Source organism: Leptopilina boulardi, unplaced genomic scaffold, assembly GCF_019393585.1.
Source record: "Leptopilina boulardi isolate dan_hultmark-lab unplaced genomic scaffold, ZJU_Lbou_2.1 LbouV2_249, whole genome shotgun sequence".
Lineage (NCBI taxonomy): Eukaryota > Metazoa > Arthropoda > Insecta > Hymenoptera > Figitidae > Leptopilina > Leptopilina boulardi.
In genome coordinates this window covers 95,204-117,787 of record NW_026137806.1, presented here as the reverse complement: position 1 = coordinate 117,787, position 22,584 = coordinate 95,204, and the positions used below count along the sequence as shown (strand labels likewise).

Below are 22,584 nucleotides of genomic sequence, written 5' to 3'. Positions count from 1 at the left end.
ATTGAAACGTTGCGCTATTCACAATTCAATTACCTGCAACAAATTATTATTATTATTTTTATTATTAACAAATAATTTAATAAAAAAAAATATTAGCAAATTTTTGCCATAAAAAATATTTTGCAATTTTTTTTTCATTTTTTTGAAAATTATGAAAAATTACTAAAACTACTAAATATTGATAAATTAAAAAAAAAAAACAAAAAAAAAAAATGATAATTATTTTGGTGTTTTTCGTGATAGCATTAGGTGTTTTTCATTTTTTAGTTCATTATGATAAAAAGGGCATTATTATTAATAAAATACCTGGACCAAAACCCCTACCAATATTTGGGAATATTTTAAGTTTTATGGTCCCACAAAGTAAGGACTCTTAAAAAACAAATTGATTTCTACTTTTGTGATTTTTTTTTCTTCTTCTAATATTAATAATTATATAAATTCTTTTTTTTCTCTTAAAAAAAAAATTAACCATTTACAATTAAATGTCAAAGAAAAATTTTAATAAAAAAAAATTATTATTCTAATTATGTTAAAAACAAAAGAGAATTGTTTAATTAAAAAAAAATTTTTTTTTTAACAATGTAAATTATTAGTTTTTTTTAATATTTTTTTTTTAATATGATATATAAAATATTTATTTATTATTTTTTGCATTCAGATGAAACAATTCTAAAAAATTGGGAAAAAAACTAATTTTTTTTTTTTTTAATTATTACAGATAAATTATGGAATGTAAAGAGAAAAATAAACAGGGAATTTTATCCCATAAATAGAACTTGGAACTTTGGAAGACCTTTTGTTAATATTTATCACCCTGACGATGCTGAGGTAAGAATTTTTTTTAGTTAAAAATATTTTTTTTTTTTTGATATAATTACTTTTAAATTAATAAAGAAAAAATCGAATTTTCATTTTTCATAAATTTCTTGATTTAAATTTGAAAATATATTAGTATTTAAAAATAGAAAGAAGAAATAGAAAATCGTTTCCATTTTATTAACATTATAGTATTCAAGTATAATATTCTTAAATTAAGAAATAAATTCGTAAATTAAAAATATTTTATGTTTTAAAAATATATATTGGAAGCTAAAATATATTCTTAAAATAAGAATAACTTTTTTTAAATAATTATAATAGTAATTAAAATTCTTTTATTAAATTAAAATAAATACATAAAAATTATTTTCAAAAAAAAATGATTATATTAATAATATTATTATATTATTAATATATTATTAATAATATTATTATATTATTAATAATAATTATATCTAATATTATCAATTGATCACGCCAAAAAAAATTTCACCTAGAACAGCGATATGTTTCATTAAAACAGGGAAATTTTTCGCTATTCTAGAGAAATATATCGCTGTTCCAGGTTAAGATTTTTTTGCGTGATTAATAATTAATTAATCGTATAATTAATTTTAAAAAGCTGAATTAAATTTTTTTTTTAAATTGCTAATTAAAATTGGTAATTAAAATTATCAATTAAAATTAGTAACTAATTTTTTTTTAATTATATTTTAATTTTTTAATTATAAAAAAAGTTAATTCATAAATACACGTCGAAAGAAATTTTTTTATTCATTTCAAAAATAGTTTATTTGAATTAAATAAAAATCTATCTCAAGGCTTTATAAGTATTTATTTCTTTAATTTTTCAAACAATAATGAATATTTAAATGAAATTTGTTGCCTAGAGTAAGGCGCAAAGAAATTTTAAGCCGATACAGTAGAATTCATATTTACTGACAATTTAAAAAAATATATATATTTTTATATCGTTTTGTAATTTCTTTTTTCCGCTTACTTATAACAATAATTATTATTATAATTAATAAATAATTTCTATTCTATGCAAAATTTTTATTAAAAATAATAATTTATATATAAATTTAAAAAAATTAGTTAACATATATATTTTGTCTGATTGTTTTCGCATATAAAAAAAAAATATATGTAAATATTTATAAAAAAAAAAAAGTTTACAACCTTTTCAAAAGAATTTATAAAAAAAAGTTTAAAATATTTTTTTCAAAAATGCATTTTGAACAAAAAAGTTTAAAAACATTTTTTTAAATAAAAATTCATAATTCTTAAATTATATTTTTTAATTATTAAATTGCAATTATTTTTTAATAAATTTTTATTAATTATTTGTTTATATTATGAAAGACATTGAAAAACATATTTTGAAAATGCCAGACATAATTGTGTAAAAATGTTTAATTTAAAAAAAAAACAATTTTTGTCCTTATAAATATATACATACATATATATATATAATAATCTTTGACCAATAAATAATTAATTGTTGATGTATCAATTAATTAGTTTATATTTTTAATCTTTGAAAAGAGACGTTCAAATGTCACAAACACGCCCACTTTTAATCAATTCAAATACGTATTAATTGTTATCTCTGTGACGTATTGCCGGGATGTCCAGACAATGAAATATCGCGATATATATATATATATATATATATATATATAAAATTATAGCGGCCTCGAGAACGTAAGAAATTATGTGTATTATATTATGCATTTATGCCCCTTTCTTATCATCGACATATTTGTATTTCATTTTATATTTTCTTTTTTTTTTTTAATTTTCTTTGCAACAAACTCGTCTGGAAGATATAAAAAATTTCTTAATCAGCATATATAGACAATTGCTTTGAAACTTTGGACTATGAACGGAAGTGTATATGCGGAGTATTATATATTATATTTTTCATCTCCCTCTCTCCCTTTATTTATTTATTGCAAATCATTATTTGATTAAAAGATTGATTTTTGATATTCTACAAAAAAATGATGTTGCAATATTTTTGAGATTAGAATCAGTAGACGGTGATTAATTTCTTCTTTTTTTTTTTTATTAAATTGACTTTGAAATTTTTTTTTTTTTTTTTTGCCAATCATTGCATTAGATTTAATTTTTTTCAGTGACAAATTATTATTATAATGAATTATATTATTATATGAAAATAATTACGCACAGAGCAAAAATATAAATTTTTCTCAAAGCCAAATAAAATACTTACCTATTTATGTTTTGAATAAATTTTATATAATTTTATTTGCACTCAAATTTTATTTGTTTTAAATAAATTTTATTTCAGCTGAATGAAATTTTACTCGACTGCTAAATAACTTTTTATTTTTGCTAAATCAAAATTTTTTTTTTATATGAAACAAAAAGTTATTAGGCTCTTGAGACAAATATAATTATTTGATTTTAATAAATTTTATTTGTCTCAAATAAATGTAGAATAAAAGGTTTTTTTTTTCTTATAAAACCGCCTTTATTTTATTTTTTTTTTTAATTAATAAACCAAAATTATAATGAAAAAATTTTTTTTTATGCATTTTTAGAAATTATTAACAAGTATGAAGCATATTGAAAAAGGTGATGTTTATCACATGACAATGCCATGGTTAGGAACTGGATTGTTGACAAGTGCCGGTAAGTTTATGAAAATAATTATATAATAATTAATTTAATTAATTTAATTATTTTAATTATTTAATAATATTAATTTAATATTAATAAAAATTATGTTATAAAAAAATTCTATAATTAAATAGCCACAGAAAAACCAAGAAAAATCCTCAATTACCGAAACGAAAAAAATTATTCTAAATTTGAGAAAAAAAAATAAAATGAATTTTTTTTTCTTTTTTGATTAGAAAAAAGAATTTTTTTTTTATATAAATAGTCTAGATTTTCTTTTTGTTTTTTTTTCGAGTTTATAGTTAACTGTCCAGATATTTAATAGTATATATAAGTATTTTGTATTTATAACTATTTGATTTGATAGAAGAGTTTAATACAATTAAGAGAAGAAGTCACATTCGAAGTCCACTTGTGGGCGTCTGATTACAATGGGTCAATGTTTGCCACTTAATTCTGATAACAAAAACATTATAATGACTATCACATTTTTTTTAGTAAAAAAAAAAATAAATAAAAATTTAGATTTTTTTTTAGCAAAAAAAAAATAAATAAAAATTTAGATTTGTTTCCTTTTTTTAAATCAATTTAAAATATTTAATTTATTCAGGAATGAAATGGCAAAAAAGAAGGAAAATGCTGACACCAGCTTTTCATTTTAATGTTTTATTGGATTTTGTCGATATTTTTAATGAAAATGGAGAAAACCTTGTGAATTCATTGAAATCGGAAAAAGGATCTTTTGTCAAGGATATCGTACCACTTTTGACTAAACACACCCTAAATGCAATATGTGGTAAAAAAAAAAGTTTACTTTTTTTTGCAAAAATTATATTTTTTTTTTAATTAAATAAATAAAAATTTTAAATTATAGTCTAAAAATTAATCAAAAATTTGTGCAATAAATTTTCCAAAAATTTTGAATTTATTTTTAAAATATTTTAATAATTAAAAATATTGATCAAAATTAATTAGAAACTGCAATGGGGACTTCACTTCACGATGTCAATACCAGAGATACAGATTATAGGTCTGCTGTTACACAAATAGGCGACTTGTTTATATACAGGTGAAATTGTCGAAAAAAAAATCCATTATGCTTCAATTTTTTAATTTTTATAATTTAATTAATTAATTTATATTTATTTATAAAGGGAAAATTTTTTTTTTTTTTTTTTTAGATTCTTCAGACCTTGGTTACATCCTGATAAAATATTTTATTCAACCTCTGTAGGAATTAAGCAGGCAAAATTATTAAATATTCTTCATGGTTTTTCGAATTCGGTAAGACAATAAGAAAAACTGGAATATTTTATAAAAAAAATTAGCTAATATATTAATTAAAAATGCTTAATTAATTTACTTTAATTTTTCGAGAAAAAAATTTTACAGGAAATTAGATTTTTATTGATAAATAAAAATTTATTGATAATAAAAGTCGATAATTTCTACGTTACAATGTCTTGACTAAAATAATAATAAGAATTAGAAGAGGGAAAAATTAATTTAACTAGAATAATCAGTAGTAAAATACATTTTTAGTCAGACAATTAACTTTTTCAAAAAATCTACATTTTTTATTTTTATTCTAGTAAAAGGCATTTTCAGTCCAGACAAAATGTTTTTTTTGTACAATGTATTAGTATTAAAAGACATTTTCATTAAGACAAATATCTTTTAAATTTGTTATTAGTAACAAAAACCAATTACAGTAAGACAAAATATTTCAAATACTCGAAATTTAATTATAAAGTTTATTCAAATCACTTGAAAGAATATTTATTTAATTTGTCTGACTAAACAAAGATTGTATTACTGAAATTATAAAAAGAAAAAATAATCTCAGTAGAAAAATAAGTCAACGATCAGACTGTTTGCACATTCTTTTTTACTACTTAAAATATCTTTTATTTCCCAATTGTATCAAAACGAAGTTGTTCTTTTTAATTTTTATTTCAATTCGTTTTCAGTTTATTACTATTATTATATTACATATATTTAAATAATATAAAATAAATAAATTTTTCAGATAATTTTTGACAGAAAGAAATATTATGACGATGTAAGGACAAAATCGAACATTGAAATAAATAAAAAATCACAAAACGTTGACAACGATTTGGAATTTGGTATTAATTATTACGAAAATTAAAATTCTGTTTTAATTATTATTAGGAAATTTTTTTGTTTATAAATAAATTATTTTACAAAAATTCATATTTTATTTGAATTTTTTTTTCATATAAAAATTTTGTCTTCTTTTTTTTTTTTAGTTAAAAAGAAGAGAATGGCTATGTTAGATACTCTCATAGCTGCACAAAAAAATGGTCAGCAAATTGATGATGAAGGAATTAGAGAAGAAGTTGATACTTTTATTTTTGAGGTTTATTATAATAAATATTTGCAATATATAAATATAAAATATAAATTAACTAATTTTTTTAAATGAAATTTTACTATTTTCAGGGTCATGACACAACTGCAATGGCTTTATGCTTTGCTGTATCACTTCTTGCAGAACATAAAGAAATTCAGGTAGAAAAAAGAAATCAAAATACGAAAAAATTTTTAAAAATTCTATTAATTAAAAAATGATTTTTTTTTTTTGTTAATAGGAACAAGCACGAAATGAAGTAGATGATGTATTGAGAGAAAGTAATGGTAAAATGGGAATGGGTGAATTACAAAAATTTGTTTACGTTGAACGTTGTGTTAAAGAATCATTAAGATTATATCCCAGCGTTCCAATGGTTTCACGAAATATTCGTCAGGATTTACAATTAAGTAATTTTTTTTCTATTTTCATTTTAAAATTATTTTTTTATTATTTCAATTTTTTTTTTTAATAAATTAATTTGATTTTAATTTCTTTTAATAAAAATAGATTTAAAAAAATTAGTGTAAAAATTTTAGAGAATTATGTTGTCCCTGCTGGTTCATGTATTCAACTTTATATTTATGATCTTCATCGAGATCCAGAATTTTGGCCAAATCCACAGGTGTATAATCCAGATAGATTTTTACCTGATCGAATTCAAGGAAGACATCCTTATTCATATATTCCCTTTAGTGCAGGAGCTCGAAATTGTATTGGCAAGTATTTAAAAAAAAAATCGAATGTTATTTTAAATTTTTTCAAAAAATTTTTTTTTTTTTTTATTCAAATAATAATAATATTTTTATTATAATTAAAATATTATTACTATTTAAATAAAAAAAAATAATTATTATTAAAAATAAAAAAAATATTTCTTATATTTTATTAATGAGGAAAACATTTTTTTACAGGTCAAAAATTTGCATTACTTGAATTGAAGGCGATTGTTGCGCACATTCTTTATAATTTTGAATTAGAGGCAATAGATTTGGCACATGAAATAAATATTCTCGCCGATTTGGTTATTAGACCTGCTCAACCAATTCGTGTGAAATTTATTCCAAGAAACAAATAAATAAATCGACAATAAAATATATTAAAAAAACAAAAAAAAAATAATTGTAAATGAGAAATATTTTTTTTTTTTTATAAAAATATTCGTTTTTTTAATTATTTTTTCTAGTTTTAATATTTGTATATTAGATTCTATTTGTTTATATAATAAAAAAAAAAAAATATTTTAAATTAATTACTAGCTGAAAAAAATTATTTGTATAAAAATACACAGAGAAATGTAAATCAAAACTAAAATCCGAAAGAACTATTTTTATAAAACAAAAATTTGTGAAAATTTTTATAAAATAACTTTTTTTAATAGATTTATTTATTTCTTTAAATTTTAACTACAAATTGGACTAAAATTATTTTGAAAAAAAAAAATTCTTTTTTCGGATTTTTAGTTTCAATTTCCATTTCCTTTGGAAAAGAAGATAGAAATGAGATAAGACAGATCATCGGAAATAAATCTTTACAACATAGCTTATATTTCGTAAGATTCTTTCGAATCAGCCAACTACCACTGTTTTTTTTTTTTTTTTTTTTTTGTTCCTTTTTTTTATACAAAGCGTCCATCCATAAAACAATACAACTTGGTGGTTTTTTTTTTTATTTCCGGTTAGTTAAGCTATCAGACAACCAAAAACGCTTTTTTACAAATAAAAAGCGCCAATTCACGAACAAAAAAAAAAAAAAAACACCCTCTCCGTAACATCCGCTTACTCTTATCTATTTTCAAGCCTATTGTATACGCATATTTGAGAAAATTTTCTTTCTACGAGATAATGTTTTTCATTTAAATTGTATAAAAAAAAAAATTATTTTGCGTAACAAGTGTACAATTGAAAAAAAAAATATGGGTCACTAAAGCGGCCGTATCAAAAATAGAGAGCAAACGATCAACACAAATTTATGTTGCCTTAATAGTTACTTTATCTCAGTGCACTATACTCGTAACACGCGAAAATATTCATAGGAACAATATTTGGATACGATGTATAGTCACCTGAATAGGACGCATCTTTGGTGACGTTTGCAACGTGAGTAAAAAAAAAAAAAATTCTTTTTTTCTTTTTTTTTACCACGATGTGCAAAATTTGGTATTCTTGCATACTACAATAAGGTACTGATTTTCACGATTCTAAAGTGCACATTTACAGTACAAGACGTTGTGTATAAATTAGTAATTTATAAAACTACACATCACAATTTTTTTCTTTGCGGAATTTTTTTTTTTCTTTTTTTTGTGTGTGTATGTTTTAATATACGAAAGAAATTCTTTTTCCGCTTTTATTAAAAAGTACAAGAGTTTAAAGAATTTTCTTTTTATATACTTCATTTTAAAAACAATTTATTTTTTTTATTAATTTTAATTATTTCTAATTTTTAATTGTTGTTTTTTTTCTAAATAGTAAAAGCTAAGAGAAAAAATTTTTTTTCGATATATTAGAATTGAGAATTTACAAATTTTGAATTTTTTTTTTTTTTTGATTCTCTATAAGAAAGACACAAGTCAGTCTTTGTCTCCCTTTGTAAATCACCTTTATATAAATATTGTGATATAACAGCCTTTTACGCTCACACTTGGAAAGCATATAAAAAAAATATAAAAAAATCGAAATATACAGAAAAAGAAGTAACTATGATTTAAGTACAAAACTTTATTGGAAAAAAAGAGAAACTTTACCAAAAAAGCAACGAAAAATTTTTCGATTAAAAATACAATCGAAAACTTTATCCAAGCGAATCCTGATTGAAAAAAAAAATCATTCATATCAAAATAAATAAATTATAATCAGATCAATTGAAAAATCCATAAAAAAATAAATTTCACGTTATGAAAAATAAATAAATAAATAAAAAAAAATTGAATATTTAAAATAAGAATATGCGGAAATAATTTCTAATTTATTAATAAATTTTTAATTCTAAAATGTGAAGCTCTTACATGGCTGTTACAACACAACCAAATATATAAAGCTTTCAATGGGGTAACACAAGACTTTGGTTTTCTTTTCCTTCTTTTTTTTTCAATTTAAATCGTATTCAAAGATTCAATGCAAGACTATCAATATGATCACCTTAGAACGCATCACAATCATTTCTCGCACATTCGTTCATTGGATTAAAAATAAATTTCCAATGAATTACAAAAAAAAAAAAGATTAATTATTTTCCATACTCCGATATTTGATATTTTTATACCAAAAAAAAAAAAAAAAACCACGAGAGAAACTCGGAAAAAGAAAAAAAATCCATCACTACTTTTTCTACAAAAAATCTAATCTACATCACAAAAAAAAAAAAAATTTTTTTAATTACGTCAATCCATTCACTCGTACCTGTTTTTTTTTCTTTTCTTAATGCGATAGATGTCGACGAAACCAAAGCGCAATTCAATAAATACGATCATTATATTAGACATGATTTGTTATAATAATATAATAATATAATAATATTAATAATAATAATAATAATAATAATAACAATAATCAAATAATAAAATAGTAGTAATAGTAGTAGGAGTAGTAGTTATTTGTATCATGACAACAGAGAAGAATAATTGGCGTTGCGTCAATGCGCAAAGTGCGGCATAAATTAGAAAACAAAATTACATATTAAAATTCAATTATCATACTTTCAGTTTTTCATTTTTTTAGCTATTCATTCATTCAGTCTTATTTGAAATCTGTACTTTTTTGTACAGAAAGGCGATATTCTTAAAAAAAATTTCCCGATATTGTTTGTAAAAATTCAAAAATTCTTTAAAAGTTTTTTTTTAATAAATTATTTTTATAAATTGAAAAATTCTTTTATAACTTAAAAAAAGAGTCGAAAATTCTCTGATATATTCTCGATATCAAATAAAAAATATATTTTTCAAATTATTCTTTTTATAATAATTTTTTTTTTTAATTAAAAAATTTTTAATTAAAAAAAAAAAAAAACAGCTTTAGACACATTTTATTATCGAACATTATTCAATTCCTTTTAATGTGATTGCTTTATTACAATGAATAACAATAATACTGCCAGGTTCAAAAAGAAATTTGAAAATCAGCCTAAAATATAAATGCTAAGAAATTATTAAACTAATTTATTTCATTTACAGTATAAAAAATATTTTACAACACGCACAAGGAAATTTAATATATATTCCCCACACAAAATTCTATATTTGGACCTCTTAAGTCGTTTTGTTTTTTTTTTTTAAATATTAATCTTTGGTCCTGCATTATATTGAAAAGAAATAAAAAATAATTAAATAATCGTTTTTTTACAATATTTAAAAAAAATTCCCTACAGATTAAACTTTTTTGAGATTCTAGAAATTCTTACCAAAAAAAATTTAACAGATCCATCACGACAAATGCTGTAATAATTTTTCAAAATTTAAAAAAATATTTTTCTTTACAAATAAAATTATTTTCAGAAATATTGAATTGAAAAAGCAATTTTTTTTTTTTTTTTTTATAAAGCCGAAATTAATTTTTTGTAATCTTTTATCCTGGCAGCATTATAGTTGATTTCAATATTTATATGGAAGAGAGAAAAAAAATATTTATTGTCTTATAGAATATCTATTTTTTTTTTTTTACAGACACTTTACCGCAATTCTTGTAAGCTAATGAACGAGCCTTTAAAAAAATGTACGATTATTTACTGCGCACATGGTAAACGGAAATTTTCGTCCGCACGGAAGTTACTTTGGTAATGACTAGGTCTTATTAAACGCTATACAATGTACTACGTACTCATGAACGTCCACGTTGCTTTTTTTTCAACTATTATGGCGCATTTATTAATTCGTGGAATCTATCGTATTTTGTAAAATTAATTGTAATTAAGGGATTATTATGGCTTTGTCTCAAGGTGATTCTAAAAAAAAAAATTTTCTTTTGGCCACACTTAAATAAAAAAATTTCCAGAAAATATTTTTTTACACTCATTTTTTTTTTTTTTTTTTGACTATAGAGCACTCAATAAAAGTACTGTAAATATAAAATGTAATTAATTATTAAATAAAAATTATTATTTACAAAAACATGTATCTCTAACCTTTGTTTAAAACCGATGTATCATTTCGGACGATTATCTTCTGAAAAGCACTCGCGATTTAAAAAATGTATCACTCCCGAAATTGAAAATAAATAAATACTTTTTTCTAAAAAAATATCGAGCACTCTAATCATTTTTTTTCAAATATGAAAATTCAAAATAAAAACGAATGAAAAAAAGTAAAAAGCGTTAGAAAATTTTAGATTCACATTAATTGAATGTTAACAGAAGACACGAATTGTAACTGATTTAATTATCTTTGTGATTTCCCCCATTTTCTATTGTTGTGACCTTAAGGGTAGCGCGCCTTTGTATTTCAATGTAAACATATACAGTTCGGGGTGCAGGTATATAAATATAATATCAAAATATCTTCGACTCATTTCAAATACTTTGGAAATTATAATAAATTCAATAATAAATTTAAATATTATTTAATATATAAATTATTCGCTTATTTTTCTTCGAATCAATTGAAAAGAAATTCTATTTAGTCTTTAAATCTAAATTTTAAAACAATTTTTTAAAATAATTAATTACATTTTATATTTAAATTGTTTTTAAAGAATCATCATTCTTAAGGGCATGTCAAAATCGCAATAATTTTTTGTTTTTACATAAAAGCTTATCACAACTTTGACATAATCTTGATAAAATAAATACATATATTTTACAAAATTTTTCAAATTGTTTTTTTTAGAATTTACAATTTTAGAATAAAAAAAAAATTTTTTGCAAAGTAGAATAATAATTTTAATTTAGATGAAAATATAATTTGAAATATTCACCAATTTTTTGTAAAAAAAATTGCTTCTAAAGCACCGTGAAAGGGAAATTAAAAAAGAAAATAGATTTTTTTTAGAATCACCTGAAAATCTAATTCTTAAGCATTCTCTCTATCTCTCTCGCAAATTAGAATTGAATGCGATAATTAGGTCGTGGTATTGACCTGGCCTTTGTCGGTGGAAGTGATGAAGTTGATGCCTCACTACTGGCAGTACCACCGGAATCTCGTCCACTTTTACTGCTGACAGTACTCCCTGTACTTTGACCTCTGATGAAACCCTGTTTTCTCAATGACACTTTACCATCACCATCGCTTAATCTACCATATTCGCCAATTCGTCGCGATGGTGGTGGTATCAATGAACGTCCATGTTGTTCACGATGTTTTACCTCAAGTAAAATTTGTTTTTTTTTATCAATTTCACCCAATCTTTCATATTCACAAACTGTTGATGATGAACCTTTTTTCAATGATGATGATGATGATGATGAACTTTGACCAAAAGGTTCACATTTCTTTCGACGTTGTGCAAATTTACCATAATCAATTGTTGTTGTTTTAATTCCATTATCAATCACTGGTCCAGGATCAGATTTTTTTCTTGCCTCCGAATCACTGAGACGACAATAACGTGAATTTGTTGATTTTAATGAACGTGGTGGACGTGGAAGTGAACTTGGTGGTAGACTACCGGCTCTTCTTGGTTCACCTTCTTGCATTCGTTGACGTTGTGAACTTCGTCCTTGTTTTTCAAGAAGCATCATCTCCTCGGGTTTCTCCACTGATAATCTCGATACTGTACCTTTAAAACGTGACGATGTTGTTGTTGCAAATTCCATAAGGCTGCCAGTTGTCTCGCCATTTGAATCGTCCAATAAACGACTTTTACTTGATGCTGTACTCGAGCTTACTGCACTATTTACACTCGCCAATAATGGCTTGGGTATTTTTCCTTTTCGCGACGCAGTGCCTGGATTAGAGAATCCTGGAAAACAGCAAAGTGCCCGCTGAAAAAAAAGAAGAATACCATCGCGTTGGAGAAGGAGACACCGGGAACCTGGAATAAGGGTTAGTGCTCGCCACAACAGCGCATGCGCACTCTGGAAAAAGTTTGTTTTTTGCTTTTTTTTGGTACATAGGAAACAACAATGGTCCAGATTCATAAAAAAAGTGCCTTTTTTCCAAAATTAGCTGAATTACTTTAATATCAAAAATTAATATTTAGTTTTTTTGTTGCAATGAAAAATTTCGATTGAAAATTTTTTTTTTAATTAAAAAAAAAAAACACATCCGGACCATATTGTTCAGGGAAAAAGGAAATTAGTTGGAACACTCCAAAAAGAAAAAAAAATTGTTTTTTGTTTGTTTGTTAAAAAACGCCAAAACCGTTATGTAAACTCCGTTACTGGTTATATTTTTCATCAAACCATGAACATAACATGAATCAATCACTTAATTATTATGAAACTTTTGATTTTAATCGTTATTACAATCGCGTTCAAAAAATTAAATTTTTTTTTGTCGATAACATTTTAAAAATAACACTATCAATTTTTTTTTGAAAAGTTAATTTTTTTGAATTTGACTTTTAATGAAAAGAATAAAAAAAAAACTACCACACGAGTATTTACGATATTTTGTTTCATTAACAGAATATCGTAATATTTCACAATAACAAGAGCAGGTAGTTAAATATACGGTTTTTTTTTTAAAATACTTTTTTTCAATTTTGTTTACGAAAAAGCTACATGCCCTTGAGTGAAGATTTTCAATGCTCTAAATGCTTCAAACTTAACACAAAACACAATGAATACCTTTTTGTAGTGTGTGTTCTGTAAATTTTTTCGTGATCAGCTTCTGCTACAATTTTTTTTTTTTTAAACGATGTATTTTTTATATTTATCCGAATTTGAACTTTTTTTTTTTTTACTAATTTAAAGAGAGGAAAATATTAGAAAATAAAATGATTTTTTTTTTGCGATGACTGGGAAGAGATTTGATGTGAATCGAGACACGATTATACAGAGCACTACACTGTGGAGATTCTGCCTACCTTGCTAAGGAGTTGAGAGTCCAGCTCCTTCAATTGATCGTCAAGGCTCTTATTTGTTTGTTCAAAACTTCCCTGCTTTCTGTATTTATAGCTGTCGGACACACCATAAGATCCCGTGCTTCCGTAACCACTTCCACCGCCCAATACGCTGCTCACTAAAAATAATAAAAAGTAATTAGAATTTAAAAATTATTTTGATAAGAATTTTCTTTCAATATAACTTACCAAGTTCGGGAGTACTCGTCAATACCGTATGATGATGATCTGCCGAAGTACTGGAATGAGATGAATGTGCAGCCGGATAACTACCAACACCACTACTGCAACTACTATCCTTATCATAGGTATGTTTCTGAAGAACGCGTATCATTGCGTCCCTTTCTGCCAATTTCGATTCTAGATCTTTCATTCTAAAATGAAAAAAAAAATAATTAATGTTTCCAAATTGAATAAAAAAAAAATAATAATTAAAAAATAATAATTCTTTTAAATACCTAGATTCTAAATCGGCGAGCTTCTTTTGTGCGGCATGAACTTCGTCCATGTGACGCATTTTTTCCGAACGTGCCTCCGCTATCAATTTCTCAGCGTCTTGACTCGTTTTCTCCAATGCAGCAATTTTCGCATCTCTAACAAAAAATAGAAAAAAAATTATTTCCCCCTTTCAACTATTTTTACAATTAAAAATAAAATTGATATCAAAAATCCTGAAAAAAAACTTACTTTGGAAGACTAGCAGCGTCAATAGCGGCTTGTCGCAAAGCGCTTTCCTCAAGATAGCGTTGCTCCCATTTAGTGACATCCCCCTCGAGTGACATAATTTTTTCATCTCTCTCTCTCAGTCTTCGTTTTAAATCAGCAATTGTTTCACCATTCGCCGAATGTTCATTTCCATTGACACCACCATTTCCACCTTCTCGTAATTCTCTTTCCAATTGTCCTCTCAATTGTCTTTCAGTTTCTTCGCGTCTATCGCTCGATGCTTGAAGGGAAGACAAGGCACGTTGCAATTGTGCAACACGTTCCACGTAAACTTGTTTTTTACGCGACTGTCAAATTAGAAATGAAAAAGAAAAGATCAACATTTCAATTTATTTTTCTTATAAACAAATTTTTTTTTTACCTCTTCCTCAAGACGCACAACATTTCCCTGCGCATTGGTGAGAGCAGTGTCCAATATATCAATATGCGTACGTTGCTCTTGTAGAGTCGCTCGTTGTGCAGCGAGTTCAATTTCCTGTCGTTCTTTTGCCGCCGCGAGTTCCTTATCTAAAAGAAAAAAAGAATATAATAAAAAGAAAAACAAAAATTTCAAAAAAACATACTTTGTGTGATAAGTTGACCGATGAATAATTCTCGTTGTGTTAATTCTTTACGCATTGATTCAACAATTGGTGGACTGTCAGTTCTCGATGATAAGAGATCAATTTGATCTCTCAAGGCACGATTTAATTCTGTCAATCTTCGACAATCACTTTGTAGTCTTAGTCTCGCTGCTCTCTCAAGTTTCTCACGTCGTTCACATGATGCTGCTAAATCCTCATGCGCTCGATGTACCTTTGTAATTTCCTGTTCGAGCTTTTGTGATTTTGCTACTTTATTATAACAACGCTCAAGTTCCAATTTTAAGGCACTATTTTCTTGAATTACTATTTGTACCATTGCAGATGGCGGCCAAATTTCACCTGCCGCTGTCTCAATGTCTTCTCTCCCTTTTGTTTGAGGCCTACAATTTTTTTTTCGATTATTATAACTTAAAACACAATTAATAGTAAAAATATATAAATAAGAGAAACAAATTTAAAAAAAAAAGAATTAAGATTACATTTTTGTTATGAATTTGAAATTAAAAATAGAAAATGTCATTAAAACGATATTATCAGTAGATAATAAGTGACCGATAACTTTATTTGAAATTCTCAATAATTAGTATCGACATTCTTTTAAATGGGAGAATTAATTTTAAACTATCTTCATCTTCAAAAAAAAAAAAAAAATTATTTTCTATTATACAATTACCTGGGAGAAGTTGTTCGTGGATCATAATTATCAATGTCAACTTTTCCAATTCGTGACAAATCGGGCTGCGAACGAGAAAGAGTTAATTTTTCCGTAGGTCCAAGTAATCTATGTTTACTTTTTAAAGGTAACAATGTTGTGGTATAAGAAGAAGATGAAGGTCTATCTTCATAATCCGTTTGTTTTCCACGATCATTTTCTCTTATTCTCATATCTATACTATTGTCATTTCCCGACAATTTACCATAAGAGGGAACCTTCACTTCCTTTGCAAGATGTTTCAAAACCTATGAAACAATATTCAAGAATTTATTTCCTTTTCAATAAAAAGTAAAAATAAATAAAAATACAGGTAAAAAAAATTTAATGGAAAAAAAAATAATGATAATTATTAAAGAGCCATAACAAGTTTTTCATGATAATAAAGATAAAATACCTGCGATTGACTGAGATAATCGTCTGGGATATCGGTAATTTCTTGACAGCCACCATTTCCCGATTGCTCATAAAGATGATCGTCATGTGGTAAACTTGATAATGATTGCATTGTAGGGCTATTAGAATGCCCTTTTCCACCACCTTCACAATATAAATACCCCATATCGCCATGGTCTCTCACGAGACCTGACAACCTTTAAAAATAGAAAAAAAAAACATTTTCAATTAAAAATTCACAATTTATTCTTAATTATATTGATTTAAAAATTCAACTAAATATTCAAAAAAATTTCATTATTATTTTGAAAAAAAATATTACCTTCCCGAAGGTGCCCAAGAAGATTCTTCATTTGCATTATGAATAATAAGTGTATTATACGAGCTGGTCGAAACATCTAAACTGCTTCTATTAGAACCAACACTCGTTCGATTACTTAAATTATCCTTTAAACTGTTGCGATTCGATCCATTGATACTGTCCTTAAGACTATTGCGATTTGAACCATTTAAACTCTCCTTCAAACTATTTCGATTTGATCCATTTAAACTATCCTTTAAACTATTTCTGTTCAAGAGATTACCCTGTGTAAAACGAATATATTGTTTGAAATAAACTTATGTAAGAGTTTTGTTTTCCTAAACAAAGAAATAGAGATAAAAGAAAAAAAAAGATTACCAAACACAAAAAATTGTCCTTCCTATTCATATAACGAAATTTACGTTACATAAATAGATAATTAAAAAGAAAAAAGTTATGTAATTTAAAATATTAAAAAAAACTTACTTGGATATTTGGTATGTTTTCCTTGTGACTTGAAGATCTAGAGGGACTTTGCTGTTGATTCTCTTGACCTTGTGGCTCCTGACGAGCTGTGTGTCTTATCACATAGCGCTCCTCGTTACTTAAATTTTCGTTTGATGTTGAAACGTCGGTATCACTACCACTCAAGCTTTTAGGTAAACCACCTGTTAAATTGCAAAAAAAAAACAATTGTTAGTTGAAAAACTATTTTTACATTATTATAATCGCAATTAGAAAATAGTAATTTTTGGTTTTCAATGATAATTGTCACAAGAATTAATTATTTTTTTTTTTAAACTTACCTTGAGTTGATAGTTGCTTTCTTTGTATGTTACTATTAGAAAAAGGCAGAAACCGACTCGTTTGTTGAAGGGAACTCATGTCGTTAAACATTCATTTATGTTAAATGTTTTTTGTCTGACCTACAAATTAAAGAATATTGAACAAAATTTAATTAGAATTTAATTCATTTACTATTCAAGGAATTTAAATTGTTTCTGGTATTTTTCATTAAGATCACCCTAAAAGATAAAAATTGAGATTTTGAAAATTAAATTTTTTTTCTAAAAAAAAAAAAATTCTATTTTTAGATTAACATTACATAATAAGAGTATTGAAATTAAAAACAAAGTATTTAAACGTATTTGTTGTCGAATGAAGCAAAAAAAAAAGTTTTTGTAGTTTAAAACTTCGAAAGCAGATGTTTTATCAATTTTAATCGTTTCAAAACATATTTTACCATATATTAGATAAAATATACAACTCACAAGATCAAAGGCCGTAAAACCAATAAACATACAACAACAAAAAAAAAGCGCTAACCTCCATTCTATTTAATCTAAAGATAGTTCATTGAAAGAATCTCAATAATCATATTATGCAAAACATGATTATTGTATCAATTAGTTAATTTCGTTTTTTTTCTGATAAATTACATTTACGCTAAATGAAAAAATTCGATTACACAATTAAATTATACAATAAATTTTATAAAAAAAAAAATAAATGAAAAATGTTATAATTTGCTTGTGTAATAAATGTTAATTTGTCATTTTTCTCTCGATTGACCAATAAAATTTTGCAATGCAAATATCTTAAAATTATTTTCAATTTTGTCACTGTATTTATTGTTTACAATAAAAAATTTGTTATTAAATACAAAAGTATTTTACTGTTTATTATTAATAAATTATAAATAAGCAAATAAAAAGTCAATTCTTTACAAGATCTCTTTAAATGATTTAACAATTTATAAATTTTATTTACTTTCAAAAAAAAAAATGAAAAAAACCAAAGAATTTTAATATAAAAAATAATATATTTGTTTTTGACAAGAATCGGAGCAATTTATATATAAAATAATTTAAAAATAATATTAATTGTCATCTAAACCGATATCACGTAAAATACTCAACCTTGGAGTGAACTCCATTCTGAAACGGATGAAATGGAAGTGATGAACTGGAAGACAGAGGCAGCTGCAGATTCCAAATAAAAAACCACATAACGAAAAGAATTAAAACTTGTGGGAAAAATTGAAAATGTGTATTTAAGAAGCAAAAAGAAAATTATTTAAAAAAAAAAAAAAACAAAAGAAATTAACGAATAACTCGTGTTGAACGCGCCCACTGACAAGGCACACAGAGCGCTGACAGAGGTGTCAACACTCAGGAATGTTTGATAATATCAAAAAAGATATAAAAGATTTGATTATTATGAAGCATCGCACAAATCATTAAACTCGCCAGTATCTCATTGACAATTGCATTTGTCATTATAGCAAAAGTGTAATTCGCGAAAATTATAACTGCGGATAATGGCATGCATTTTTTTTTCTTTCTCTCTCTTTCTCTTTCTATCTCTATCTCTTTCTATCAAAAAGTTCTTTGGAGCTCCCCAGAGAGAACTACACAAATAAACAAAAGGACATATCACCCAAATGCATCTGCCAAAGCTTCTTGTAATTGCATATGAAATTAAAAGAAAAAATTAAATTCTAATTATATTTAAAGTATTGTTACACAATTTACTCACACAATACGAGTTATTTATCCAAAACAGCCTTTAGAGAATCGCAATTATTTTCAATATAAATTGGTACACTTTACTCCTCCGCGCACGAGAAATAAAAATTTATAGTTGTCAAATTCCTCGTTAGTGGCGCCACAATTGAAAGGGGGCACTCTCACCATCTTCTTTTTTTTTTTTTTTTTTTTCACCTTCGAATTCAAGTGATGACGCACGTGTGGGAGTAAAAAGGTGGAAAAATCGAGGCTTTCAGGGATTCTTGTGTGATTGTAAGTGGGTGACGCAAGAATATTTAATTCGTGTTTTTTTTCTGATGATTTCAATAAGTAATTAATTGTAATTTATTATTGTTGAATGATATGATTTTTTAACGCGTTTAAATCATTTTTAAGGGACTAACCAAGGTGCGAATTTCATTTTAATTTCAATGTATTCAATGTTGGTAAAAAAAAAGAATTTTAATTGATGATAAATGGCAATTTTCCCGTAAAATGAATTTAAAATTAATAATTTATTTTTAAACGAAAAATTGTATTCTTATTTTCCATTTTGATGTTTCATTCAAAATAATTATTTTTATTTTTTAATTTATTTAACTAATGGTATTTCTGATTTTAAATTCTAAAAACATTTTCGCGCCATCGATTTTTATTGGTTGATATAAAATTAATGTTTGGAAATTGCAAAAAAAAAAAAAAAAAAAAACTTGTTCTCAATTAGTGGATAAATTACAAGTATGTTTAATGACAGAACCACTGGGCTAACCAAAAAGAAACAAATATTGTCCCTAAAAATTGTAGTATTTTTTTTTTATTGCTAAAAATAGAAGAAACAAGTTATATTATAAATAAATAGTTAGAATTTTCTATTCCATGATGCAGATGTCAAAGGTCATAATGAATTGTCATAAAACTCGTTTTCTCCATCGGATCATTAATTTGCCATTGTTTTTAAAATCTGCACCATCGTTAAGAATTTTTCATTCACAAATTTTAAGGCAACATCATTTTGCAAATTCTCTTCACGGTACATATAGATATATATATATATATATATTTATATATGTAAATTAGCATTCGTCAATTAAATTTCATTCTTTCTTTTTTTTTAAGGTGTAAATAAATCATTTTCAAGTACAAGTGTTTTGAAATCAGAAATGGCGAATTGTGGTGGAGGTGATGTTAATGATTTTGATATGAATTATGAACAACTATTGAAAGCACAAGATAATTGTGATATTTTGATTATTGATGTTCGTGAACATGCGGAAATTAATAAAACCGGAGCATTGCCTGGTAGCATTCACATTCCAAGTATGATAAAAATTACTAAATATATTTATTTAAAAAATTTTTTAAAGAAGGTAGAAAAAAATTATTCATATTTGAAAAATTTTAGTGTGCGATGTTGCTGATGAATTGACAAAATTAACAAGTGATAAATTTTGCGAGAAATATAATAGAGATTTACCCACAAAGGAAACAAAATTAGTTTTCTCATGTATGTCAGGAAAAAGAAGTGGCGTAGTTCAAGATCGAATGAAAAAATTGGGTTATACAAAGTATGTATCTTAATTCTAAAAAAACAATTACTTATATTAAATTTGCAATACATTTTTAAATTTTACTTTCAGTGTTTATAATTATAAAGGGGGTTGGAGTGAATGGGAGCAAAAACAAAAGTGTTAGAAAAGAAGAAGTTGCGAATGAAGTAAATCAAAAAAAAAAAAAAAAAAATAACTCATATTGTCATTTTGCATTTGTAAAAGTATAATAAAAAAATTTTACTACCAAAAAAAACTTAGAAACAGGACTTAATTTATTTTAAATTAAATCTATTAAAATTCATAACTTACAATTAGTTATAAATACACAATATGGACAAATTATTTTTGTATTATGTACAAAAGGAATCCTAAAGAAAAAAATCTTAAATGATATTTACAGACAATTTTTTTTTCTCTTTCTAAATCTTATTTTTTCGTCTGATCTTGTGCTAATTTTTGTCTCACCATTTCACGGAATTGACCGAGAATCAAATTCTCTCTTTTTTGTCTTTCCTCTTTACTAAACATAGCAAGAGCTCTCTTTTCATCGGCTGAATAAATTTGATTCTCCTTTCTTATACGCACAGCCTCCATTCGTCGATGTCTAAAAAAAGAAGAAAATAAATTTATAAATCTCTTCGAATTTTATAAAAAAAAAAAAAAAAAAAATGTTTTCGTATTTAAAAATTAATGTAAAATACCTGCTACCGCTCATAACATAACCAACTGATTCATATGAAGCAATCTCATCGGAAGTAAGACCAATTTCTCCTCTTCGTGGAATTCTTTTACCCTCAGCAACATATGCTGCCATCGCTGCACCTTCACCAGGTAAAAGTGCTTTACCAAATTCTTTAGCTGATAATGTAATCTGTTGCTTTTGTAATGGACCAATAATTTCCTCGGCACTCTCATCGGAACTTGAATTATTTCTAACTTTAGTCTTTGATTTTTTCGTTGATGTTGATTCTTCAGCCCATTCTTCATCTGAACTTTCCTCTGATGATGAATCGGAATATTTTTTCTTCTTTTTCTTTTTATTCTTCTTCTCCTTCTTCATTTTCTTCTCTTTCTTATGCTTCTTACTTTTCTAAAATAACATTTAAAGTTTTAATTTTTTTATATATCTATTTAAAAATTAATAGAAAAATTGTTTTAGAAATTGAAAAACCAGACATTCATATTGAAAATTATTTTTTCTAATAAAAGCATAAAATTTTTTACCTTCTTTTTCTCTTTTTTCTTTCTCTTTCGATCATTAGACACTGATTCATCTACTTTCTTGTGTAAAACTTCTTCTTCATCTTCAGAACTGAAAAGTTTGATTAGAAAACATGAAAAAAAATATATAAATGAAAAATCAATAAAAATAAATTGAAAACAAAATAATGTAAGTTAATACAAATTTTTTATTGTTAATAAATTCGACAAAATCTAACTTACTCTTCGATTCTTGTTGGCGATTTCCCCCAAACTCCATCAACTCCACGTAATCCAATTTCTTCTCTAAGTTTCAATCTTCTAGTATCATCCATTTTTTAAAATTAATTTTAATTTGCAAACATTCAATAATACTTTAAACTCTAAAAATTGACAATCTTGACGTCAATCCAACTCAACGTCAACAACTCAGAACACTACAAACATGCCACTGAACATAACCTCTTAATCTGTCACTTTTATATTGCGCAAGCCTCAAGATTATTCCAGCGCATATTTAATTTAAACATCTTTTTAACTAAGAAAAAAATAATTATTTATTTCAATTCAATCACTAATAATTTTATATTAATCACCAATATAATAGTTATTTTACTTTTATAAATAAAATGAACCTAAATTTTTATAAATATGCGCGGGAAAAAAGAAACCAATGAAAAGCATTTATCTTAAGGCATGCGCAATATGAAAGTTAAGTTTTGAAAAAAAATTTAATCATTATTTTAGT

General features: G+C 24.8%; 4 protein-coding genes across 8 annotated transcripts; 2 read left to right on the top strand and 2 right to left on the bottom strand.

Annotated features, from left to right (window-relative positions):
- Positions 1-66: 66 nt before the first annotated feature.
- LOC127280703 (cytochrome P450 4C1-like) lies at positions 67-6,995 on the top strand. Its single transcript, XM_051303889.1, has 12 exons — positions 67-363; positions 722-831; positions 3,393-3,483; positions 4,082-4,267; positions 4,447-4,540; positions 4,653-4,755; positions 5,501-5,600; positions 5,745-5,854; positions 5,938-6,006; positions 6,087-6,255; positions 6,385-6,564; positions 6,760-6,995. The coding sequence occupies exons 1-12, from the start codon at positions 213-215 to the stop codon at positions 6,921-6,923; spliced, it is 1,527 nt and encodes a 508-aa protein (XP_051159846.1). The 5' UTR covers positions 67-212; the 3' UTR covers positions 6,924-6,995.
- Positions 6,996-7,369: 374 nt separating this feature from the next.
- On the bottom strand, positions 7,370-19,236 carry LOC127280700 (angiomotin-like 2a). Of its 2 annotated transcripts, XM_051303886.1 has the most exons (14): positions 19,097-19,236; positions 18,478-18,540; positions 17,365-17,484; positions 17,045-17,226; positions 16,580-16,842; positions 16,259-16,454; positions 15,823-16,109; positions 15,129-15,529; positions 14,927-15,072; positions 14,527-14,852; positions 14,298-14,432; positions 14,029-14,213; positions 13,804-13,958; positions 7,370-12,757 (listed from the first exon to the last, which is right to left on the bottom strand). In XM_051303886.1, the coding sequence occupies exons 3-14, from the start codon at positions 17,453-17,455 to the stop codon at positions 11,876-11,878; spliced, it is 3,249 nt and encodes a 1,082-aa protein (XP_051159843.1). In that variant the 5' UTR covers positions 17,456-17,484; positions 18,478-18,540; positions 19,097-19,236; the 3' UTR covers positions 7,370-11,875. The 2 variants fall into 2 exon arrangements, with proteins under 2 accessions (XP_051159843.1, XP_051159842.1); XM_051303885.1 differs by lacking the exon at positions 18,478-18,540 and having other exon boundaries at positions 19,097-19,220.
- Positions 19,221-20,904, top strand: LOC127280705 (rhodanese domain-containing protein CG4456-like). Of its 4 annotated transcripts, none has more exons than XM_051303891.1 (5): positions 19,221-19,359; positions 19,972-20,116; positions 20,203-20,403; positions 20,489-20,651; positions 20,724-20,904. In XM_051303891.1, exons 2-5 carry the CDS (start codon positions 19,972-19,974, stop codon positions 20,776-20,778), a joined length of 564 nt encoding a protein of 187 aa, XP_051159848.1. In that variant the 5' UTR covers positions 19,221-19,359; the 3' UTR covers positions 20,779-20,904. The 4 variants fall into 4 exon arrangements, with proteins under 4 accessions (XP_051159848.1, XP_051159850.1, XP_051159849.1 ...); XM_051303892.1 differs by having other exon boundaries at positions 19,352-19,494; XM_051303893.1 differs by lacking the exon at positions 19,972-20,116 and having other exon boundaries at positions 19,241-19,359.
- On the bottom strand, positions 20,891-22,301 carry LOC127280704 (NKAP family protein CG6066). Its single transcript, XM_051303890.1, has 4 exons — positions 22,080-22,301; positions 21,861-21,948; positions 21,338-21,726; positions 20,891-21,240 (listed from the first exon to the last, which is right to left on the bottom strand). The coding sequence occupies exons 1-4, from the start codon at positions 22,169-22,171 to the stop codon at positions 21,063-21,065; spliced, it is 747 nt and encodes a 248-aa protein (XP_051159847.1). The 5' UTR covers positions 22,172-22,301; the 3' UTR covers positions 20,891-21,062.
- Between the last annotated feature and the right edge of the window lie 283 nt (positions 22,302-22,584).

Bases quoted from the DNA above. Each gene is read 5' to 3' on its own strand.
- LOC127280703 (XM_051303889.1), top strand. From the start codon at position 213: ATGATAATTATTTTGGTGTTTTTCGTGATAGCATTAGGTGTTTTTCAT. The intron at 4,541-4,652 runs GTGAAATTGTCG...TTTTTTTTTTAG, and splicing joins GGCGACTTGTTTATATACAG to ATTCTTCAGACCTTGGTTAC. The intron at 6,565-6,759 runs GCAAGTATTTAA...ATTTTTTTACAG, and splicing joins AGGAGCTCGAAATTGTATTG to GTCAAAAATTTGCATTACTT.
- LOC127280700 (XM_051303886.1), bottom strand. From the start codon at position 17,455: ATGTTTAACGACATGAGTTCCCTTCAACAAACGAGTCGGTTTCTGCCT. The intron at 14,853-14,926 runs GTAAAAAAAAAA...CTAATTTGACAG, and splicing joins TTGTGCGTCTTGAGGAAGAG to TCGCGTAAAAAACAAGTTTA. The intron at 12,758-13,803 runs GTAGGCAGAATC...CTTTTTTTTCAG, and splicing joins ACTCTCAACTCCTTAGCAAG to CGGGCACTTTGCTGTTTTCC.
- LOC127280705 (XM_051303891.1), top strand. From the start codon at position 19,972: ATGTCAAAGGTCATAATGAATTGTCATAAAACTCGTTTTCTCCATCGG. The intron at 20,117-20,202 runs GTACATATAGAT...TTTTTTTTTAAG, and splicing joins TTTTGCAAATTCTCTTCACG to GTGTAAATAAATCATTTTCA. The intron at 20,404-20,488 runs GTATGATAAAAA...GAAAAATTTTAG, and splicing joins TGGTAGCATTCACATTCCAA to TGTGCGATGTTGCTGATGAA.
- LOC127280704 (XM_051303890.1), bottom strand. From the start codon at position 22,171: ATGGATGATACTAGAAGATTGAAACTTAGAGAAGAAATTGGATTACGT. The intron at 21,727-21,860 runs GTAAAAAATTTT...ATGTTATTTTAG, and splicing joins AGAAAAAAGAGAAAAAGAAG to AAAAGTAAGAAGCATAAGAA. The intron at 21,241-21,337 runs GTATTTTACATT...TTCTTTTTTTAG, and splicing joins TATGTTATGAGCGGTAGCAG to ACATCGACGAATGGAGGCTG.